Below are 18,001 nucleotides of genomic sequence, written 5' to 3' on the forward strand. Positions count from 1 at the left end.
GCTTAAAAGACCGGGAAATTCGAATTACTCCAACATTCCTAAGGGTGGGGCTATGACTATGTGAAAATAGCTATGATTTAAGAATCATTTAACTTACAATATATACATTTCCTTTAAACATATAAAATCCTACATATTAGTATACATATATTTAAAATGCAGTGCTCTTATTAATATCCTAATCAAGACATATAGTAATGTAAAGAAACAGCTTATATTCTTACATATTGGAACTTTGTGTCTTTGGAAAGATTGTAACTTTATCTCTTACGATGGGGGAGGTGAAATGGTCTACACTAAATTGTATCCATATGTGAGATGAATCTCTCCCAAGAAATGCATACTAAGCCTATACCAGCATAAACTTTCATGAGTATAAAAACCTATATAACTTCACCTTTTCCATACATAGAAGATATATATATTTATATATATATTTATATATATAATTCAATTATCACAAGAACTCAACCATTCATAAATTCTGATATTCTAACATTTCCCTCTCAAAATGATTGATTTAAATTAATCTTATCATTTTAAATCTAAATAAATCTGAATCTAACTCTAAATCCATTTATACCTCAAACGCATCACATCCGTATTCATTCATCCTCAAAGATCTTAAGATAATTGACTCAAATATATATTTTCAAATTTGATTCTATATAAGGAAAAGTGAATTTATAACCCTTCATCTTCATATACCATAAAAAATATTTTCACCCTCATTATTTTCTTTTTCTTTTACCAAATAAATCAATCCCCTTAATTTCATGATTCATAAATGTAACATTGTTGTACAATACTTTGAAATACAGATATCACTTCAGAAATTTGTTTTATATTTTCCCTCCAAATTGTGTTTAACATAAATCTATAATCCATAAAACCTTTCTAATAACCTTGTCAAAATTAAACATAAAATATGTTCTTAACTTCAATTTGTTCATATAAGTGAGATGATTTCAAAACTAAATACATATTACAATGTAAAGTTAGTCCTATCTTGTTTATGTACCTTTAAGAAAAATGTACTCTGTCTTAATTAACAACAGATGTTCCCTCTAACTAGAATGACTCTATTGTAGGGATGTTTAACCCTTTCAACTCTGAAAATACACTATATATGAGTGTAAAAAATGATGTGTAAAAAATATCTCATCTTGATATGATAAACATGTCCTGTCACATAAAAATGATATATAAAAACTGTAATATATCTGATGGATAAATTATTTCATCAGTAGTCAAAAATCAAAAGTCCATTGTTTTTTGAATTTCCTCTCTTATCAGAGGTTCTCGAGAATTTTTTCTTCTTCTTCCTGCACTCTGTAAAGTTGGAAAAACTTTATTGAACATTAAAATGACAACAATAATTATAACGAATGAATCTCTTCTGTCAATTCTTCTCCCAGAACTGATATTCTTAAACTTCAAGATTTTGTTCCCATCTGGAAGGTCTAGAAATATTAAATTTTTGGTGACTTACAAGTCAGATCCTAAAAAAGAATGCAGTATCATTATTGAGAATTTAACCTCCCTGGCGGTTTTCCCGAGTGTGGCTCGGGGTTAAAATTCAGTACCATTAACGGTAACCCCGAGCCACACTCGGGATCGCATTGCAGGATCCTGGGGCGGCGTTACTTACCTTGTCCCCGGGATCCTGCGATGTCCCCCGCAGTGTCCGAGGGCTCCGTCCTCCTCCGAAACCTCTCCGTGCCAGGCTCCGTTCCCTGCGAGCGGCGCGACGCACGGGGGCGGAGCCTGGCGGCAAATTCAAGAAACTATCAAAATCATAACACATACAGTACTGTAATCTTACAGATTACAGTACTGTATGAAATGATTTCACATCCCTTTTGTCCCCAGTGCTCTGGCCCATGCCCTGCATGCAGTTTTACATGATATACACTGTTCTTTCTGCCTGGAAACTGGAGATTGTCCATAGCAACCAAAAAGTGTCCCTTTACGTCAAAAGTGGCTTTAGACCAGCTAGAAAACAGCGATAATAAATTAGAACACTTGCAGAATTGAGCGATAGTGAATTGTGGGGAAATTTATTTTATTACTATTTTTTTAAATTTTTTTTAATTATTTATTTTTATTTATTATATTATAATTTATGTTTTTGTGTTTCAAACTTTATAATACCCGGGATATCTACTAGACTCTGGTTTGGACAGATTTAAGTGTGTTATTGTTAAGATTTACAGACCTACAATATAAAACGCCAAATTTCCATGCAAAATAATGGTACCGCTTTCAGCACCTAAAATCCGAAATAATCATACCGCCAGGGAGGCTATATACATGCAAAATATACCTTCATTTACTTATTCATTTTACATACCAAAATTCTAATTATGACATACAAACCATATTTTAATAATAACATTTCTAATTACCTTACTTTGCTCTATTTTTCTTAAAATGACCTATACTCTAATTTATTATTCTGTGTATTTAAATGACAGGACGCAATTTCTCTTTTTTTAGTCATAATATAAAATCTTGTTTTCATAAACCAAATAAAAGATTTTAAATTACCCCAGAAGATAAAAGTAAATAGTATCCATTCACTTCTCCTCTATAATATTTCAGAGTAATGTGTGCTGTACTGTACTTCTAACATTTTCAATTCAGCATTTTCTGTAGAATTTTTGCTGAATAGTATAACCATTCTTTGGGTAACACCTAGAAAGACCTGTTGAACAATTCTTAATATTATTGACAAATCCTGTCTCAAAGCATCTCTCAGCACTTGTTCTAACAATCCCATTTATAGGCTTTCTGAATAAATTTAGCTGAGAATGTTCTGTTATCACATCTACCTCTATGGGTTTAGATTTTAAAGTTTTAAAAAATGGGCAATATTTGTCATATAATTCTCCTGAATGAATTCTCTTAAAAAGAATTTTTAATGACAGATCAGGTGTCCGTAATATGATCATCCTAGATCTCACAATCTTTTCTGTTACTTTGACTGCAAAATAAACACTTAACAATTGCTTCATATTTGTGTCAAAAGTCTTTTCCATATTTGTCAAACCTCTGGAGAAAAAACCTATTATTTTCGGTTCACCACCTTTTACCTGAAATAAAATTACTGAGATGGAATTCTCAGATACCTTAGTAGACAATAAAACAGGCATAGATATTCCAATTTCGATTGTATGCAATGAAACAGCATTCTGCAAATCTTTTTTCAACATTTCAAAAACATCTGTATGGGTTTGAGACCATTGATCAAACACAACATCTTTTTGTTTCAGGAAATCAAATAATGGTTTAACTTTATCATCGTATTCCTGTAAAATTCTTTGCAAGAATTTACCTCACTCAAAAATTGATATAATGCCTTGTAAGATGTTGGAACTGGAATAGCAGAAATGTTTCTAACTTTTTCCTGTGATAACATTCTCTGTCCATGACTAATTTGCATATGAAGAAAGTTAACTTTATCTTTCATTAACTGAACTGACTCTGTGTTCAATTTCAATCCTGCTGTTTGTAACAGAGTAAATAACTCTGTCAACAGAGTGACATGTTCCTCTGTATTTTGGGTAGACAACAAAATTTTGTCCACATGTTGGAAAATACATTTTGGTCTAGAAAATTTTGATAAAACTTTCTCCAAGCACTCGTGCACTATTCCGTCACTGATTTCCATTTCTGGAATTATTCTAGTGAAGGCATAAGTTTCTTTATTGAAACTGAAGGCAAGTTTATAATGACAGCTGTTTGTTACTGGTACTGAAAAATGACTATTGGAAATTTCCAGTACTGAAAATACTTTGGCCTTGGCATCCATTTGTGACATTAAATTTAAATTAGGAACAATAGGTTTGTTATTTGTAATGCATTTATTCAGTGATCTTAAATCAACTGATAAAGAATACGAATCATCAGCATTCTTGATAGGCCAAATACAATTATTTACCACTGATTGTGCCTTCTTTAATATTCCTTGTTGTAAAAATGATTGTAAAATGTCAGAAACTGGACCTATTGATTCTTGTGGCAACTTATTTTGAATTTGGGGTTCAGGGTCTCGTCCCTCAATTTCTATCTCAATATCTTTAAACAAACCTGTATCCATTTTGTTCTGACTCCAAAGACTTTTATGTGCTCTTACCGATTGTTCCAATTCGAGATTGGTTCCTGTGTGTGGCCAATTAAAATCTGAAGAAATGTCAGCGACTGCTGTACAAATACTTCCAACATTATTGTACATGGAAGAATCTATTAACCTAGATTTGGGCCTAGATGAATCTTTCCATATAGTAGAATTACTTAAATCAATAATCCAATCTAATTTACTAATCACATCCATGCCTAAAATATTCTCTGTATTTTGGCAACACCAGATGTCTATTTTAATTTTTAAAACTCCTGGAATCTCGAAATTCACACCAGAAACTTTATCTGCAACTGTATTTCCTTTTCCATTGAAACCAATTAAATTACATTTTGGAGAATCAATATTCACATGTAATTTGTTTTTAGTTAAACTTAGTTTAGATCCTAAATCTATTAACCATTTAGTATCCTTGCCATTTAATAAACCATGTAACCATGGCCTTCCACTTTCAACTAATAAAAGTGAAGTCACATATTTTAATGTTGGAGATGACTCAAAACCTTTTTTCCTAAATCCTGATGATGATGGAAGTAATCCATCCCTCTCATTTTCATCATTGTTTTTCAAATTGATTGAACTGTCATTAACAGTCAATGTACTGATCTGTTTGACTTCTGAAGCATAAGGCAAATCAGTCAAACTATTGTTTGAAGAAGAAAGAATATATTGCTCAGAAATATGTTCTGTATTTTCTACTTTCAAAGTTTTCCTTTGTGTAGTATGTAGGGAAGTATTTCCTGTCTGCTCTGAAACTTTAGTTCTGCCTGTGACGTGTATCTCACCACCTCTGGGTGTGGCCTTACACGTGGCACTCTGAACGCCATTTTGCTTTTCTTTATCTAAACGGCGTCTGCATTCAGCAGCTTTATTCAGTATTTTTGTTTTAAGCAAAACTTCATGTTCCTGGCCTATAGACCGCATATCTTGTACAAAAGGCTTCTGCATAGAATCTGCAGTAACATTCATAGAGTCTACATTAACATTAATCTCTAAACTCTTGCTTGACTCTGCTTTAAAACGTTACATTATTCTCATTATTACATTATTCTCATTATTATACTCAGACAACTGAATATCCTTTATTTGAATTGCATTCTGCAAATCATCTATCCTTTCAGTCAAAATCTGACAATTAGTACATAAACTATTGTCCTTTGTTTCCTCTTTTGTACCAACTACATTGCTTCCAAAAACTCCTGATACCATTGTATCATAAACTTTAACCACTTGACCACTGGGCACTTAAACCCCCTTCCTAACCAGACCAATTTTCAGCTTTTGGTGCTCTCACATTTTGAATGACAATTACTCAGTCATGCAACACTGTATCTATATGAAATTTTTGTCCTTTTTTTCACACAAATGGAGCTTTCTTTTGGTGGTATTTAATCACCGCTGGGTTCTTTATTTTTTGCGCCGTAAAAGAAAAAAGACCGAAAAATCTGTAAAAAAATACATTTTTCTTTATTTCTGTTATAATATTTTGCAAATTAGTAATTTTTCTTCATATATTTTGGCCAAAATTTATACCGCTACATATCTTTGGTAAAATTAACCCAAATCGGTGGATATTATTTGGTCTTTGTGAAAGTTATAGAGTCCAAAAGCTATGGTGCGAATATCTGAAAATTGATCACACCTGAAGTACTGACGGCCTATCTAATTTCTTGAGACCCTAACATTCCAGAAAAGTACAAATACCCCCCAAATGACCCCTTTTTGGAAAGAAGACATTTCAAGGTATTTAGAAAGATGCATGGTGAGTTTTTTGAAGTTGTCATTTTTTCCCACAATTCTTTGCAAAATCAAGGTTTTTTTTTTTACTTTTTTTTTTCCCACAAAATTGTCATATTAGCAGGTTATTTCTCACACACCGCATATGCATAGCACAAATTACACCCCAAAACACATTTTGCTATTACTCCCGAGTACGGCGATACCACATGTGTGAGACTTTTACACAGCGTGGCCACATACAGAGGCCCAACATGCAGGGGAGCACCTTCAGGCGTTCTGGAGCACCCAGGCCAATTCTGACATTTCTCTCCTACATGTAAAAATCATCATTTATTAGCTAGAAAATTACATAGAACCCCAAAACATTATATATGTTTTTTTAGCAAAGACCCTAGAGAATACAATGGCGGTCGTTGCAACTTTTTATCTCGCACGGTATTTGCGCAGCAATTTTTTAAACGCGTTTTTTTTGGAAAAAAAACTGTTTTGTGCTTTACAAAAACCAAAACAGTAAAGTTAGCCTAATGTTTTTGCATAATGTGAAAGATGAAGTTATGCCGAGTAAATAGATACCGAACATGTCAACTTTCAAAATTGCACGCGCTTGTGGAATGGCGCCAAACTTTGCTACTCAAAAATCCCCATAGGCGACGCTTTAAAATTTTTTACTGGTTACATGTTTTGAGTTACAGAGGAGGTCTAGGGCCAAAATTATTGCTCTCGCTCTACCGATCGCAGCGATACCTCACATGTGTGGTTTGAACACCGTTTTCATATGTGGGCGGGACTTACGTATGCGTTCGCTTTTGCATGCGAGCACACAGGGACAGGGGCGCTTTAAAATTTTTTTTTTTATTGTTCGTTTTACTTTATTTATTTTAGTTTGATGCTTTTTTCCAAAAAAAAAAAGTTTTGACCACTTTTATTCCTATTACAAGGAATATAAACATCCTTGTAATAGGAATATGGCATGACAGGTCCTCTTTACAGTGAGATATGGGGTCAATAAGACCCCACATCTCACCTCTAGGCTGGGAAGCCCGAAATAAAAAAAAAAAAAAAAAAAAAACGATCCTGGCTTCGATCGTAGCGGTGAGTCGGTAGAAGCGTGGGAGGGGGGGGACATCCCCTCTCGCCTCCCGTAAGAACGATCAAGCAGTGGAACAGCCGCTATGATCATTCCTATGGTGTAGGGAATCGCCGGCTGAAAAAGCTGATATCTGAATGATGCCTGTAGCTGCAACCATCATTCAGATATCCCCGCACAAAGTCAAAGACATTGTATGACGGCCGGCGGGCGGGAAGTGGTTAAAACGCTTTTTTTTTTTTTAACACAAAGTTGTCCATTTATACAATATTTCTACCACATAACATGTACATACCAAAAATGACACCCCAAAATAGATTCTCCTGCTCCTCCTGAGTACGGCGATACCACATGTGTGAGACTTCCACAGCCTGGCCACATACAGAGGGCGAGTACAGCTGAGCATGGCTCAGCATGGCAGGGTATGGCGGGGTATTGTGGAGTATGGCGGGGTATTGCGGAGTATGGCGGGGTATGGCGGGGTATGGCAGGGTATGGCGGGGTATGGCGGAGTATGGCGGGGTATTGTGGGGTATGGCGGGGTATGGCGGAGTATGGCGGGGTATGGCGGAGTATGGCGGAGTATGGCGGGGTATGGCGGAGTATGGCGGAGTATGGCGGGGTATGGCGGAGTATGGCGGGGTATGGCGGGGTATGGCGGGGTATGGCGGGGTATGGCGGAGTATGGTGGGGTATGGCGGAGTATGGCGGGGTATTGCGGAGTATGGCGGGGTATTGCGGAGTATGGCGGGGGCATGGCAGAGTATGGCGGGGGCATGACAGAGTATGGCGGGGGCATTGCAGAGTATTGTGGGGGCATTGCAGAGTATTGCACAGCATTGGAGAGTATTGTGGGGGCATTGCAGAGTATTGCACAGCATTGCAGAGTATTGTGGGGGTATTGCAGAGTATTGTGGGGGCATTGCAGAGTATTGTGGGGGCATTGCAGAGTATTGTGGGGGCATTGCAGAGTATTGCACAGCATTGCAGAGTATTGTGGGGGCATTGCAGAGTATTGCACAGCATTGCAGAGTATTGTGGGCGTATTGCAGAGTATTGCACAGCATTGCAGAGTATTGTGGGGGTATTGCAGAGTATTACACAGCATTGCAGAGCATTAGGGATGGCTGAGCATGGATGGATGGATGTCTCTGTGCAGCGCTGTGGGCACTACACATACAGCCCACAGCGCTGCAGACATCCATCCATCCCCCTCCCCGCTCACTGTGTACCGATCGGTACACAGGAGGGGAGGAGAGGAACCGGCGTCATCAGATGACGCCGGTCTGTTTACATGTGATCGCGCCGTCATTTGACGGCGCGATCACATGGTAAATGGCCGCGATCAGCGGCCATTTACCGGGATCCGTGATGCGCCGGGTCCTCTGGACCCGGCGGTCACAGATGTGTTCGGGTGCGCGCCCCAGGGGGCGCGCCATAGGGGAATTCCGGGAGGACGTCATATGACGTCCTCCCAGAGTTATCCAACCGCCCTGCAGCCGTGATTCGGCTATGGGCCGGTTGGTAAGTGGTTAATTAACTTAATCAAATTCCTAACCTGTTTGCTGAATTTCTTAAATGCAAATTTTGACTTTTGTATTTTCATATTAGCCTGTAAGCATTCATTGAACATGTAACACCATAATTCATCATCTTTAACAAACTTTGACAGATTTTTAAATTCTAAATCACTCTCACTGGATAATTCATGAATGAAATCCATAACTTACCAATGTAAGACGGCTTCCTTCATGTAACACGCGTTCCCTCTCTTGGCGGGAAATTACGTCATCAAGAAACAGATTTTTCTTGCGTTTGCGCACACATCTCACCAATTCTGATGTTTCTTTTCCTTCCAAGTTCAATTCAATGATGCCGAAAATTAGCTTTTTCGATTTCTCCTGAAAGCTTGTCTGAATAATCACTGTTTTTGCTGATATTCCCTCTTGACAAGTGGAAGGAGAAATTATTGAAAAAAATTCGATATTCGGACAAAAATAATCTGGCAAAGGCTCGCCACTGAAGAAATTCGAGTTAGTTGTTGTATTAATAACTATATTTCAATAATTCATATTGATGAGAAAAGTTCCAAGAAAAATCTGTTCTCGTGTAAAACCTCCAAAATTGATTTAATGATCAATTAGCAAAATGTTACAAAAACAATGTCAAAATGTAGAATACAAAAATAGATTATTCTTAAAATGAAGTTTAAATCAGATATGTCTGTGTGTATGTCTTGAGATGTGTGTCTGTGTGTCTTCGTGGAGAGCTGCAGTGCAAGTGTCCCTCTCCCCACAGCCTGTCTGTACTCCTTTAATTAACCCCCACCTTTCCCAAAGAGCCAAAAAGCTTAAAAGACCGGGAAATTCAAATTACTCCAACATTCCTAAGGGTGGGGCTATGACTATGTGAAAATAGCTATGATTTAAGAATCATTTAACTTACAATATATACATTTCCTTTAAACATATAAAATCCTACATATTAGTATACATATATTTAAAATGCAGTGTTCTTATTAATATCCTAATCAAGAAATATAGTAATGTAAAGAAACAGCTTATATTCTTAACATATTGGAACTTTGTGTCTTTGGAAAGATTGTAACTTTATCTCTTACGATGGGGGAGGTGAAATGGTCTACACTAAATTGTATCCATATGTGAGATGAATCTCTCCCAAGAAATGCATACTAAGCATAAACTTTCATGAGTATAAAAACCTATATAACTTCACCTTTTCCATACATAGAAGATATATATATTTATATATATAATTCAGTTATCACAAGAACTCAACCATTCATAAATTCTGATATTCTAACAAAGACACTTTCACTCCTCATCATTTTCCTCCCCTCCTAACAAATTTAAACTTCGTTTTTTGTTTTTTCCGTACCTTTTTTGTGACAGATGCCCCCACCCACTTTGTTAATCCATGACTAGGAGAGGGTGACATCACCTCAGATTGCATCTCCCCCCCCACTCGTATTCTCGTGGGACAACCTGACGGGATAAGATACACCGCACATCACAGTGTCTCTCATTCCCTCAAGAACAAAACAGCCTGCACCCTTACATTGTTGTGAGACACTGGATTCTTTACCAGCAGAGCACCTTGAGCAGCACTATAAGGCCTCATGTACACTGATGCTGGTAAACGGACGTTTAGGCCCCTTTCACACTGGAGCGGTTTTCAGGCGGTATTGCGCTAAAAATACCGCCTGAAAACCGCCCCTAAACAGCCTCCGCTGTTTGTTCAGTGTGAAAGCCCGAGGGCTTTCACACTGAAGCGGTGCGCTCGCAGGATGGTAAAAAAAGTCCTGCGAGCCGCTTCTTTGGAGCGGGGAAGGAGCGGTGTATTCACCGCTCCTAAACCGCTCCTGCCCATTGAAATCAATGGGACAGCGCGGCTATACCGCGGTAATACCGCGGCTATAGCCACGCTGTACGAGCGGATTTAACCCTTTTTCGGCCACCAGCGGGGGTTAAAACCGAACCGCTAGCGGCCGAATACCGCTGCAAGAACGACGGTACAGCAGCGCTAAAAATAGCGCTGTTGTACCGCCAGCGCCCCCACCGCCCCAGTGTGAAAGGGGCCTTAGGAACAGTTGGACATTTTTTTCAACTGCCCCTGAACTCTCCTCTATGTTATCTTATCAGTACATGTACACAGGTTCGTTTATAGTCGTTTCTAGGCAGTTGCGTTTAGAGGCTTTTTTTGAAACCCAAAAAAATGCGTTCAGAACCTGTGTTTAGAGGCATTTCAAACGCCAAACGCGGCTAAACACGGTAACTCTCGTTTAGCCACGTTTTGTTTACAGGCGTTTTTCATTTTTGGCTATTTTTGAAAAAAAAAATATATTTTTTTTTTTCAAATGCTTCTAAATGCAAACGTGGCAAAACGCTGCTAAACGCACCATGTAAATGCGGTAAAACTGACATTTTAAACATGGGTTACTATCTGTCAAGTTAAATCATTTAGGAGAGGTTGTAAAAATGTCCCGTGTACATTAAGCCTTAGTGGTTAAGCTCCTGGGACAACATCACATAACCCTGGAGGCTGCAGGACTGATCTACTGGTGCCACGCAATATTGCGCAGTGGGGAGCTGGCTGTAAATCATCAGGATGTCACCGCTGGCTCCCAAATCCAAGATGGCAGGGCCTGGGTTTCGCAGCCCTAAGAGAAATCAGCTGCAGGGAAGACAGAACTGGGCTTCATGGACCATTTTTTTCTTTAAGTCAGCAGTTACAGTGTTTGTAGCTGCTGGCTTCTAATTTTTTTAAACCAGACTGAAATTCCTATTTAGGCTGCAATTCTTTTATTCACACACCCAGAGCAGACTGCATGACTACAAGTATATACACTTATCTCAGCTTTACAGCTTCTTTGGCAGGTAAAATAGGTTACAGGTTTATATGTCACACTCCCAATACCTATGCATTTTCCATCCCATTTATTTCTTTTGTTTAGATTTTATATAGATGTAAAGCTGCCTGTTTAACACATTTTTATATTAAGGTCGCCGAAGTTTCCAGCTGATTATGGAATACCTTCCAAATGGTAGTTTACAGGAATATCTTCCTAAGCACAGGGATATGCTGGAATTCCACCACCTCCTACTTTATGCATCCCAGATCTGCAAGGTATGCTTTTTTAAACAAAACATACAATATACCGTACAGCTTTGAGATCTTATAACATCAGTGCAGTGGCGTATCTAAGGTATGGCAGCCATGGCAAGTGCCATGGGCGCCATGGGGGGAAGGGGCGGCAAAAAGCCGCCCTCTGCATGAAAAAAAAACCCCCACCTGTCCTCCCAGATGAATATAGCCCCTGGTGCCCCGGCCAGCCTGCAGGATCGCGGCGCTGGTGTTCTATCAGATGGCTGTCGGGCTCGGTTTAGGCTGAGGGAGGCTCTGTCAGCAGGGAGGGGCGGGGCAGGGAGCTCCACTGACGCTCTGACCCTGCCCTGCCCCATATACTCTGTATATGTGCTCGGAGCACTGACATCACCTCTCCTGGATCACGAATATTCCCGCCCCCTACCGCCGTAAGCCCCGCCACAAGCCCCGCCCTACTGCCGTAAGCCCCGCCCCTACCGCAGAAAGCTCCGCCTCCGGACCTCTGAGAGGTGAGCCCGGCTGGTCAGGTAGGTCTTTCTACCTATAGACTCAGTATTACTAAACCCTCCCTGACAATGTTCTTTATCCCCCTGTATAGCTGTGCATTGCTGAAAGCTTACATTTTAAAACTGGCTACTTGGTCATCTGCTGTAGTATGTCGCATTCGCAGTCTGGTCATCTGCTGTAGTCGCATTCGCAGACTGGTTATCTCCTGTAGTATGTCGCATTCGCAGTCTGGTCATCTCCTGTAGTATGTCGCATTCGCAGTCTGGTCATCTCCTGTAGTATGTCACATTCGCAGTCTGGTCATCTCCTGTAGTATGTCACATTCGCAGTCTGGTCATCTGCTGTAGTATGTCACATTCGCAGTCTGGTTATCTCCTGTAGTATGTCACATTCGCAGTCTGGTCATCTGCTGTAGTATGTCACATTCGCAGTCTGGTTATCTCCTGTAGTATGTCACATTCGCAGTCTCTGGTCATCTGCTGTAGTCACATTTGCAGTCTGGTCATCTGCTGTAGTATGTCGCATTCGCAGTCTGGTCATCTGCTGTAGTATGTCACATTCGCAGTCTGGTCATCTCCTGTAGTATGTCACATTCGCAGTCTGGTCATCTCCTGTAGTATGTCACATTCGCAGTCTGGTCATCTGCTGTAATATGTCACATTCGCAGTCTGGTCATCTGCTGTAGTATGTCACATTCGCAGTCTGGTCATCTCCTGTAGTATGTCACATTCGCAGTCTGGTCATCTGCTGTAGTATGTCACATTCGCAGTCTGGTCATCTGCTGTAGTATGTCACATTCGCAGTCTGGTTATCTCCTGTAGTATGTCACATTCGCAGTCTCTGGTCATCTGCTGTAGTCACATTCGCAGTCTGGTCATCTCCTGTAGTATGTCACATTCGCAGTCTGGTCATCTGCTGTAGTCGCATTTGCAGTCTGGTCATCTGCTGTAGTCACATTCGCAGTCTGGTCATCTGCTGTAGTATGTCACATTTGCAGTCTGGTCATCTGCTGTAGTATGTCACATTCGCAGTCTGGTTATCTCCTGTACTATGTCACATTCGCAGTCTGGTCATCTGCTGTAGTATGTCACATTCACAGTCTGGTTATCTCCTGTAGTATGTCACATTCGCAGTCTCTGGTCATCTGCTGTAGTCACATTTGCAGTCTAGTCATCTGCTGTAGTATGTCCCATTCGCAGTCTGGTCATCTGCTGTAGTATGTCACATTCGCAGTCTGGTTATCTCCTGTAGTATGTCACATTCGCAGTCTCTGGTCATCTGCTGTAGTCACATTTGCAGTCTGGTCATCTGCTGTAGTATGTCGCATTCGCAGTCTGGTCATCTGCTGTAGTATGTCGCATTCGCAGTCTGGTCATCTGCTGTAGTATGTCGCATTCGCAGTCTGGTCATCTGCTGTAGTATGTCACATTCGCAGTCTGGTCATCTGCTGTAGTATGTCACATTTGCAGTCTGGTCATCTCCTGTAGAGGTCATGCTGTAATATACACTTTTATTTCTGATATTTATGGCTATGCAAAATTAATTTAATCCATATTGAGCACCATATTTGATTGGCTGCTTCTGCTTGGCATATACACACAATCAAATAGTGCTCAATATGGATTAAATAAATAGATATCATAAAGTTTTATAAAGTGATTTGTGCAACAAGCTCCTTAACCACTTGAGCCCCGGACCATTATGCTGCCTAAGGACCAGAGGTCTTTTTCCAATTTGGCACTGCGTCGCTTTAACTGCTAATTGCGCGGTTATGCAATGCTGTACCCAAACGAAATTTGCGTCCTTTTCTTCCCACAAATAGAGCTTTCTTTTGATGGTATTTGATCACTTCTGCAGTTTTTATTTTTTGCGCTATAAACGGAAAAAGACCGAAAATTTTGAAAAAAAATGATATTTTCTACTTTTTGTTATAAAAAAAATCCAATAAACTCAATTTTAGTCATACATTTAGGCCAAAATGTATTCGGCCACATGTCTTTGGTAAAAAAAATGTCAATAAGCGTATATTTATTGGTTTGCGCAAAAGTTATAGCGTCTACAAACTAGGGTACATTTTCTGGAATTTACACAGCTTTTAGTTTATGACTGCCTATGTCATTTCTTGAGGTGCTAAAATGGCAGGGCAGTACAAAACCCCCCCAAATGACCCCATTTTGGAAAGTAGACACCCCAAGGAAATTGCTGATAGGCATGTTGAACCCATTGAATATTTATTTTTTTTGTCCCAAGTGATTGAATAATGACAAAAAAAAAAAAAAAAAAAAATATTTACAAAAAGTTGTCACTAAATGATATATTGCTCACACAGGCCATGGGCCTATGTGGAATTGCACCCCAAAATATATTCAGCTACTTCTCCTGAGTACGGGGATACCACATGTGTGGGACTTTTTGGGAGCCTAGCCGCGTATGGGACCCCGAAAACCAATCACCGCCTTCAGGATTTCTAAGGGTGTAACTTTTTGATTTCACTCTTCACTGCCTATCACAGTTTCGGAGGCCATGGAATGCCCAGGTGGCACAACCCCCCCCCAAATGACCCCATTTTGGAAAGTAGACACCCCAAGCTATTTGCTGAGAGGCATATTGAGTCCATGGAATATTTTATATTTTGACACAAGTTGCGGGAAAGTGACACTTTTTTTTTTTTTTTTTTTTTTTTTGCACAAAGTTGTCACTAAATGATATATTGCTCACACAGGCCATGGGCCTATGTGGAATTGCACCCCAAAATACATTTAGCTGCTTCTCCTGAGTATGGGGATACCACATGTGTGGGACTTTTTGGGAGCCTAGCCGCGTACGGGGCCCCGAAAACCAATCACCGCCTTCAGCGTTTTTAAGGGCGTGAATTTTTGATTTTACTCTTCACTGCCTAACACCGTTTCGGAGGCCATGGAATGCCCAGGTGGCACAAACCCCCCCCAAATGACCCCATTTTGGAAAGTAGACACCCCAAGCTATTTGCTGAGAGGCATGGTGAGTATTTTGCAGCTCTCATTTGTTTTTGAAAATGAAGAAAGACAAGAAAAAACTTTTTTTTTTTTTCTTTTTTCAAATTTCAAAACTTTGTGACAAAAAGTGAGGTCTGCAAAATACTCACTATACCTCTCAGCAAATAGCTTGGGGTGTCTACTTTCCAAAATGGGGTCATTTGGGGGGGTTTTGTGCCACCTGGGTATTCCATGGCCTCCGAAACTGTGATAGGCAGTGAAGAGTGAAATCAAAAATTCACGCCCCTTAGAAAGCCTGAAGGCGGTGCTTGGTTTTCGGGGTCCCGTACACGGCTAGGCTCCCAAAAAGTCTCACACATATGGTATCCCCGTACTCAGGAGAAGCAGCAGAATGTATTTTGGGGTGTAATTTCACATATTCCCATGGCATGTTTGAGCAATATATCATTTAGTGACAACTTTGTGCAAAAAAAAAAAAAAAAAAAAAAAATTTGTCTCTTTCCCGCAACTTGTGTCGCAATATAAAATATTCCATGGACTCGACATGCCTCTCAGCAAATAGCTTGGGGTGTCTACTTTCCAAAATGGGGTCATTTGGGGGGGTTTTGAACTGTCCTGGCATTTTATGCACAACATTTAGAAGCTTATGTCACACATCACCCACTCTTCTAACCACTTGAAGACAAAGCCCTTTCTGACACTTATTTTTTACATGAAAAAGTTTTTTTTTTTTTGCAAGAAAATTACTTTGAACCCCCAAACATTATATATTTTTTTAAAGCAAATGCCCTACAGATTAAAATGGTGGGTGTTTCATTTTTTTTTTTCACACAGTATTTGCGCAGCGATTTTTCAAACGCATTTTTTGGGGAAAAAACACACTTTTTTAAATTTTAATGCACTAAAACACACTATATTGCCCAAATGTTTGATGAAATAAAAAAGATGATCTTAGACCGAGTACATGGATACCAAACATGACATGCTTTACAATTGCGCACAAACGTGCAGTGGCAACAAAATAAATACATTTTTAAAAGCCTTTAAAAGCCTTTACAGGTTACCACTTTAGATCTACAGAGGAGGTCTACTGCAAAAATTACTGCCCTCGATCTGACCTTCGCGGCGATACCTCACATGCATGGTGCAATTGCTGTTTACGTTTGACGACAGACCGCCGCTTGCGTTCGCCTTAGCGCAAGAGCAGGGGGCGACAGGGGTGCTTTTTTTTTTTTTTTTTTTTTTCTTTATTATTTTTTTGCTTTTTTATCTTATTTTTAAACTGTTCCTTTCATTTTTTTTTTTTTTAAATCATTTTTATTGTTATCTCGGGGAATGTAAATATCCCCTATGATAGCAATAGGTAGTGACAGGTACTCTTTTTTGAAAAAATTGGGGTCTATTAGACCCTAGATCTCTCCTCTGCCCTCAAAGCATCTGACCACACCAAGATCGGTGTGATAAAATGCTTCCCCAATTTCCCAATGGCGCTATTTACATCCGGCGAAATCTAAGTCATAAAATGCTCGTAGCTTCCGGTTTCTTAGGCCATAGAGGTGTTTGGAGCCACTCTTGTCTCTGATCAGCTCTATGGTCAGCTGGCTGAATCACCGGCTGCATTCTCAGGTTCCCTGTTGAGACAGGAGAGCCAGAGAAAAACACGGAAGACGGTGGGGGGGGGGGGGGCATTCCCTCCCACGGGTTGTAAAGGCAGTCTAGAGGCTAATTAGCCGCTAGGATTGCTTTTACATGAAAGCCGACCGCTGGCTGAAAAGAATGATACCAAGATGATACCTAAACCTGCAGGCATCATTCTGGTATAACCACTCAAAGTTGTGAATGGCGTACCTGAAGACAAAAAAATGGTTAACAATAAAGCACAGTAAACAATAAAGTATAAATAATTACATACCTGAAAAACAAACATGATAAAACATAATAACAATAACAATAACAATAACAATAAAACACTGCAGAATAGAATACAGTAAAAAAAGAGCAGAACAATAGAGAGAGAGAATAGAGAGAGAGAACAATAAAACGACAACTATTTTTTTTTATTTTATATATATTTTTTTTTTTTTTACACTTTTTTTGTAACTAACTTTTATAACTGTAACCGGTTCCAGGTTCGGGTCTCTCAAAATGCGATGGCATCTTGGGAGACCCTGTGAAAGTGTGCCTAGTCTGTGCAATGCTGTACCCTACGCTAATACTCAACTAGTGTATGGTAGCGTTCAAAACATTCACCAATGCAAAGACCAGGATTGTCAGGACAGAAGGGACAATAATAGTGGGTGTCACGCCTATATCCGCGTTTGCTGCAGACACAACATCTTTTTGGGGGGGGTTCGTTGGGTAGGGGTACTCGGGAGCACATAAAAATGCCTCTCATGCAGCCGACTGCATTTCGTTGGGGGATGTGAATGGGGGAAGTACGGGCGCTGCAGAAGTGGTGGGTTCCCAATTAGGATTGGCGAATGCAGCAGGAAGGGCATTATGGGCACGACGGGCCTGTGTTTGTCTTTTTGGTGGCAGCGGGACACTACTTGTGCTTGTCACCTCACCAGCTTGAACTGCACTTATGGGACTCGCCACGTCACCAAGTGTTACTGCAGTGCTGGTTTGACTACGACCGGGGTGTACTAGGCCGCTGGTGCTTGCCAGTTCAATAAAAAGCTTCCAAAAAAACTGTTAGCGATCGCAGGGATCAGGCCTGACTCTGCAAACGCTGCAGTTATGCGTTTAGTGTTTTGTAAGTGACAGTGATCGATCGATACTGCACTTGGGTGGGCTGGACTGGGCCGGGCGGAGGGGCAAAACGCAGGTGCTAGCAGGTATCTGGGTTGATCCCGCTAACACTGCGTTTTTGGGAACCCTAAACTGCTGGGGACGCTAGTATAGATCTGATCTGATCGGATCAGA

The 18,001-nt window shown here is 40.0% G+C and overlaps 1 protein-coding gene across 2 annotated transcripts in view; it reads left to right on the plus strand.

The window, feature by feature from the left end:
• Positions 1-18,001, plus strand: part of JAK3 (Janus kinase 3) — a 207,916-nt gene that overhangs the window by 173,585 nt on the left and 16,330 nt on the right. For both annotated transcript variants that reach the window (XM_073593259.1, XM_073593268.1), the window contains exon 20: positions 11,491-11,615. In XM_073593259.1, the coding sequence (XP_073449360.1) occupies positions 11,491-11,615 (125 nt within the window). The remainder of the gene's footprint in view (positions 1-11,490; positions 11,616-18,001) is intronic.

Source organism: Aquarana catesbeiana, linkage group LG01 (assembly GCF_042186555.1).
Source record: "Aquarana catesbeiana isolate 2022-GZ linkage group LG01, ASM4218655v1, whole genome shotgun sequence".
Classification (NCBI taxonomy): Eukaryota; Metazoa; Chordata; class Amphibia; order Anura; family Ranidae; genus Aquarana; species Aquarana catesbeiana.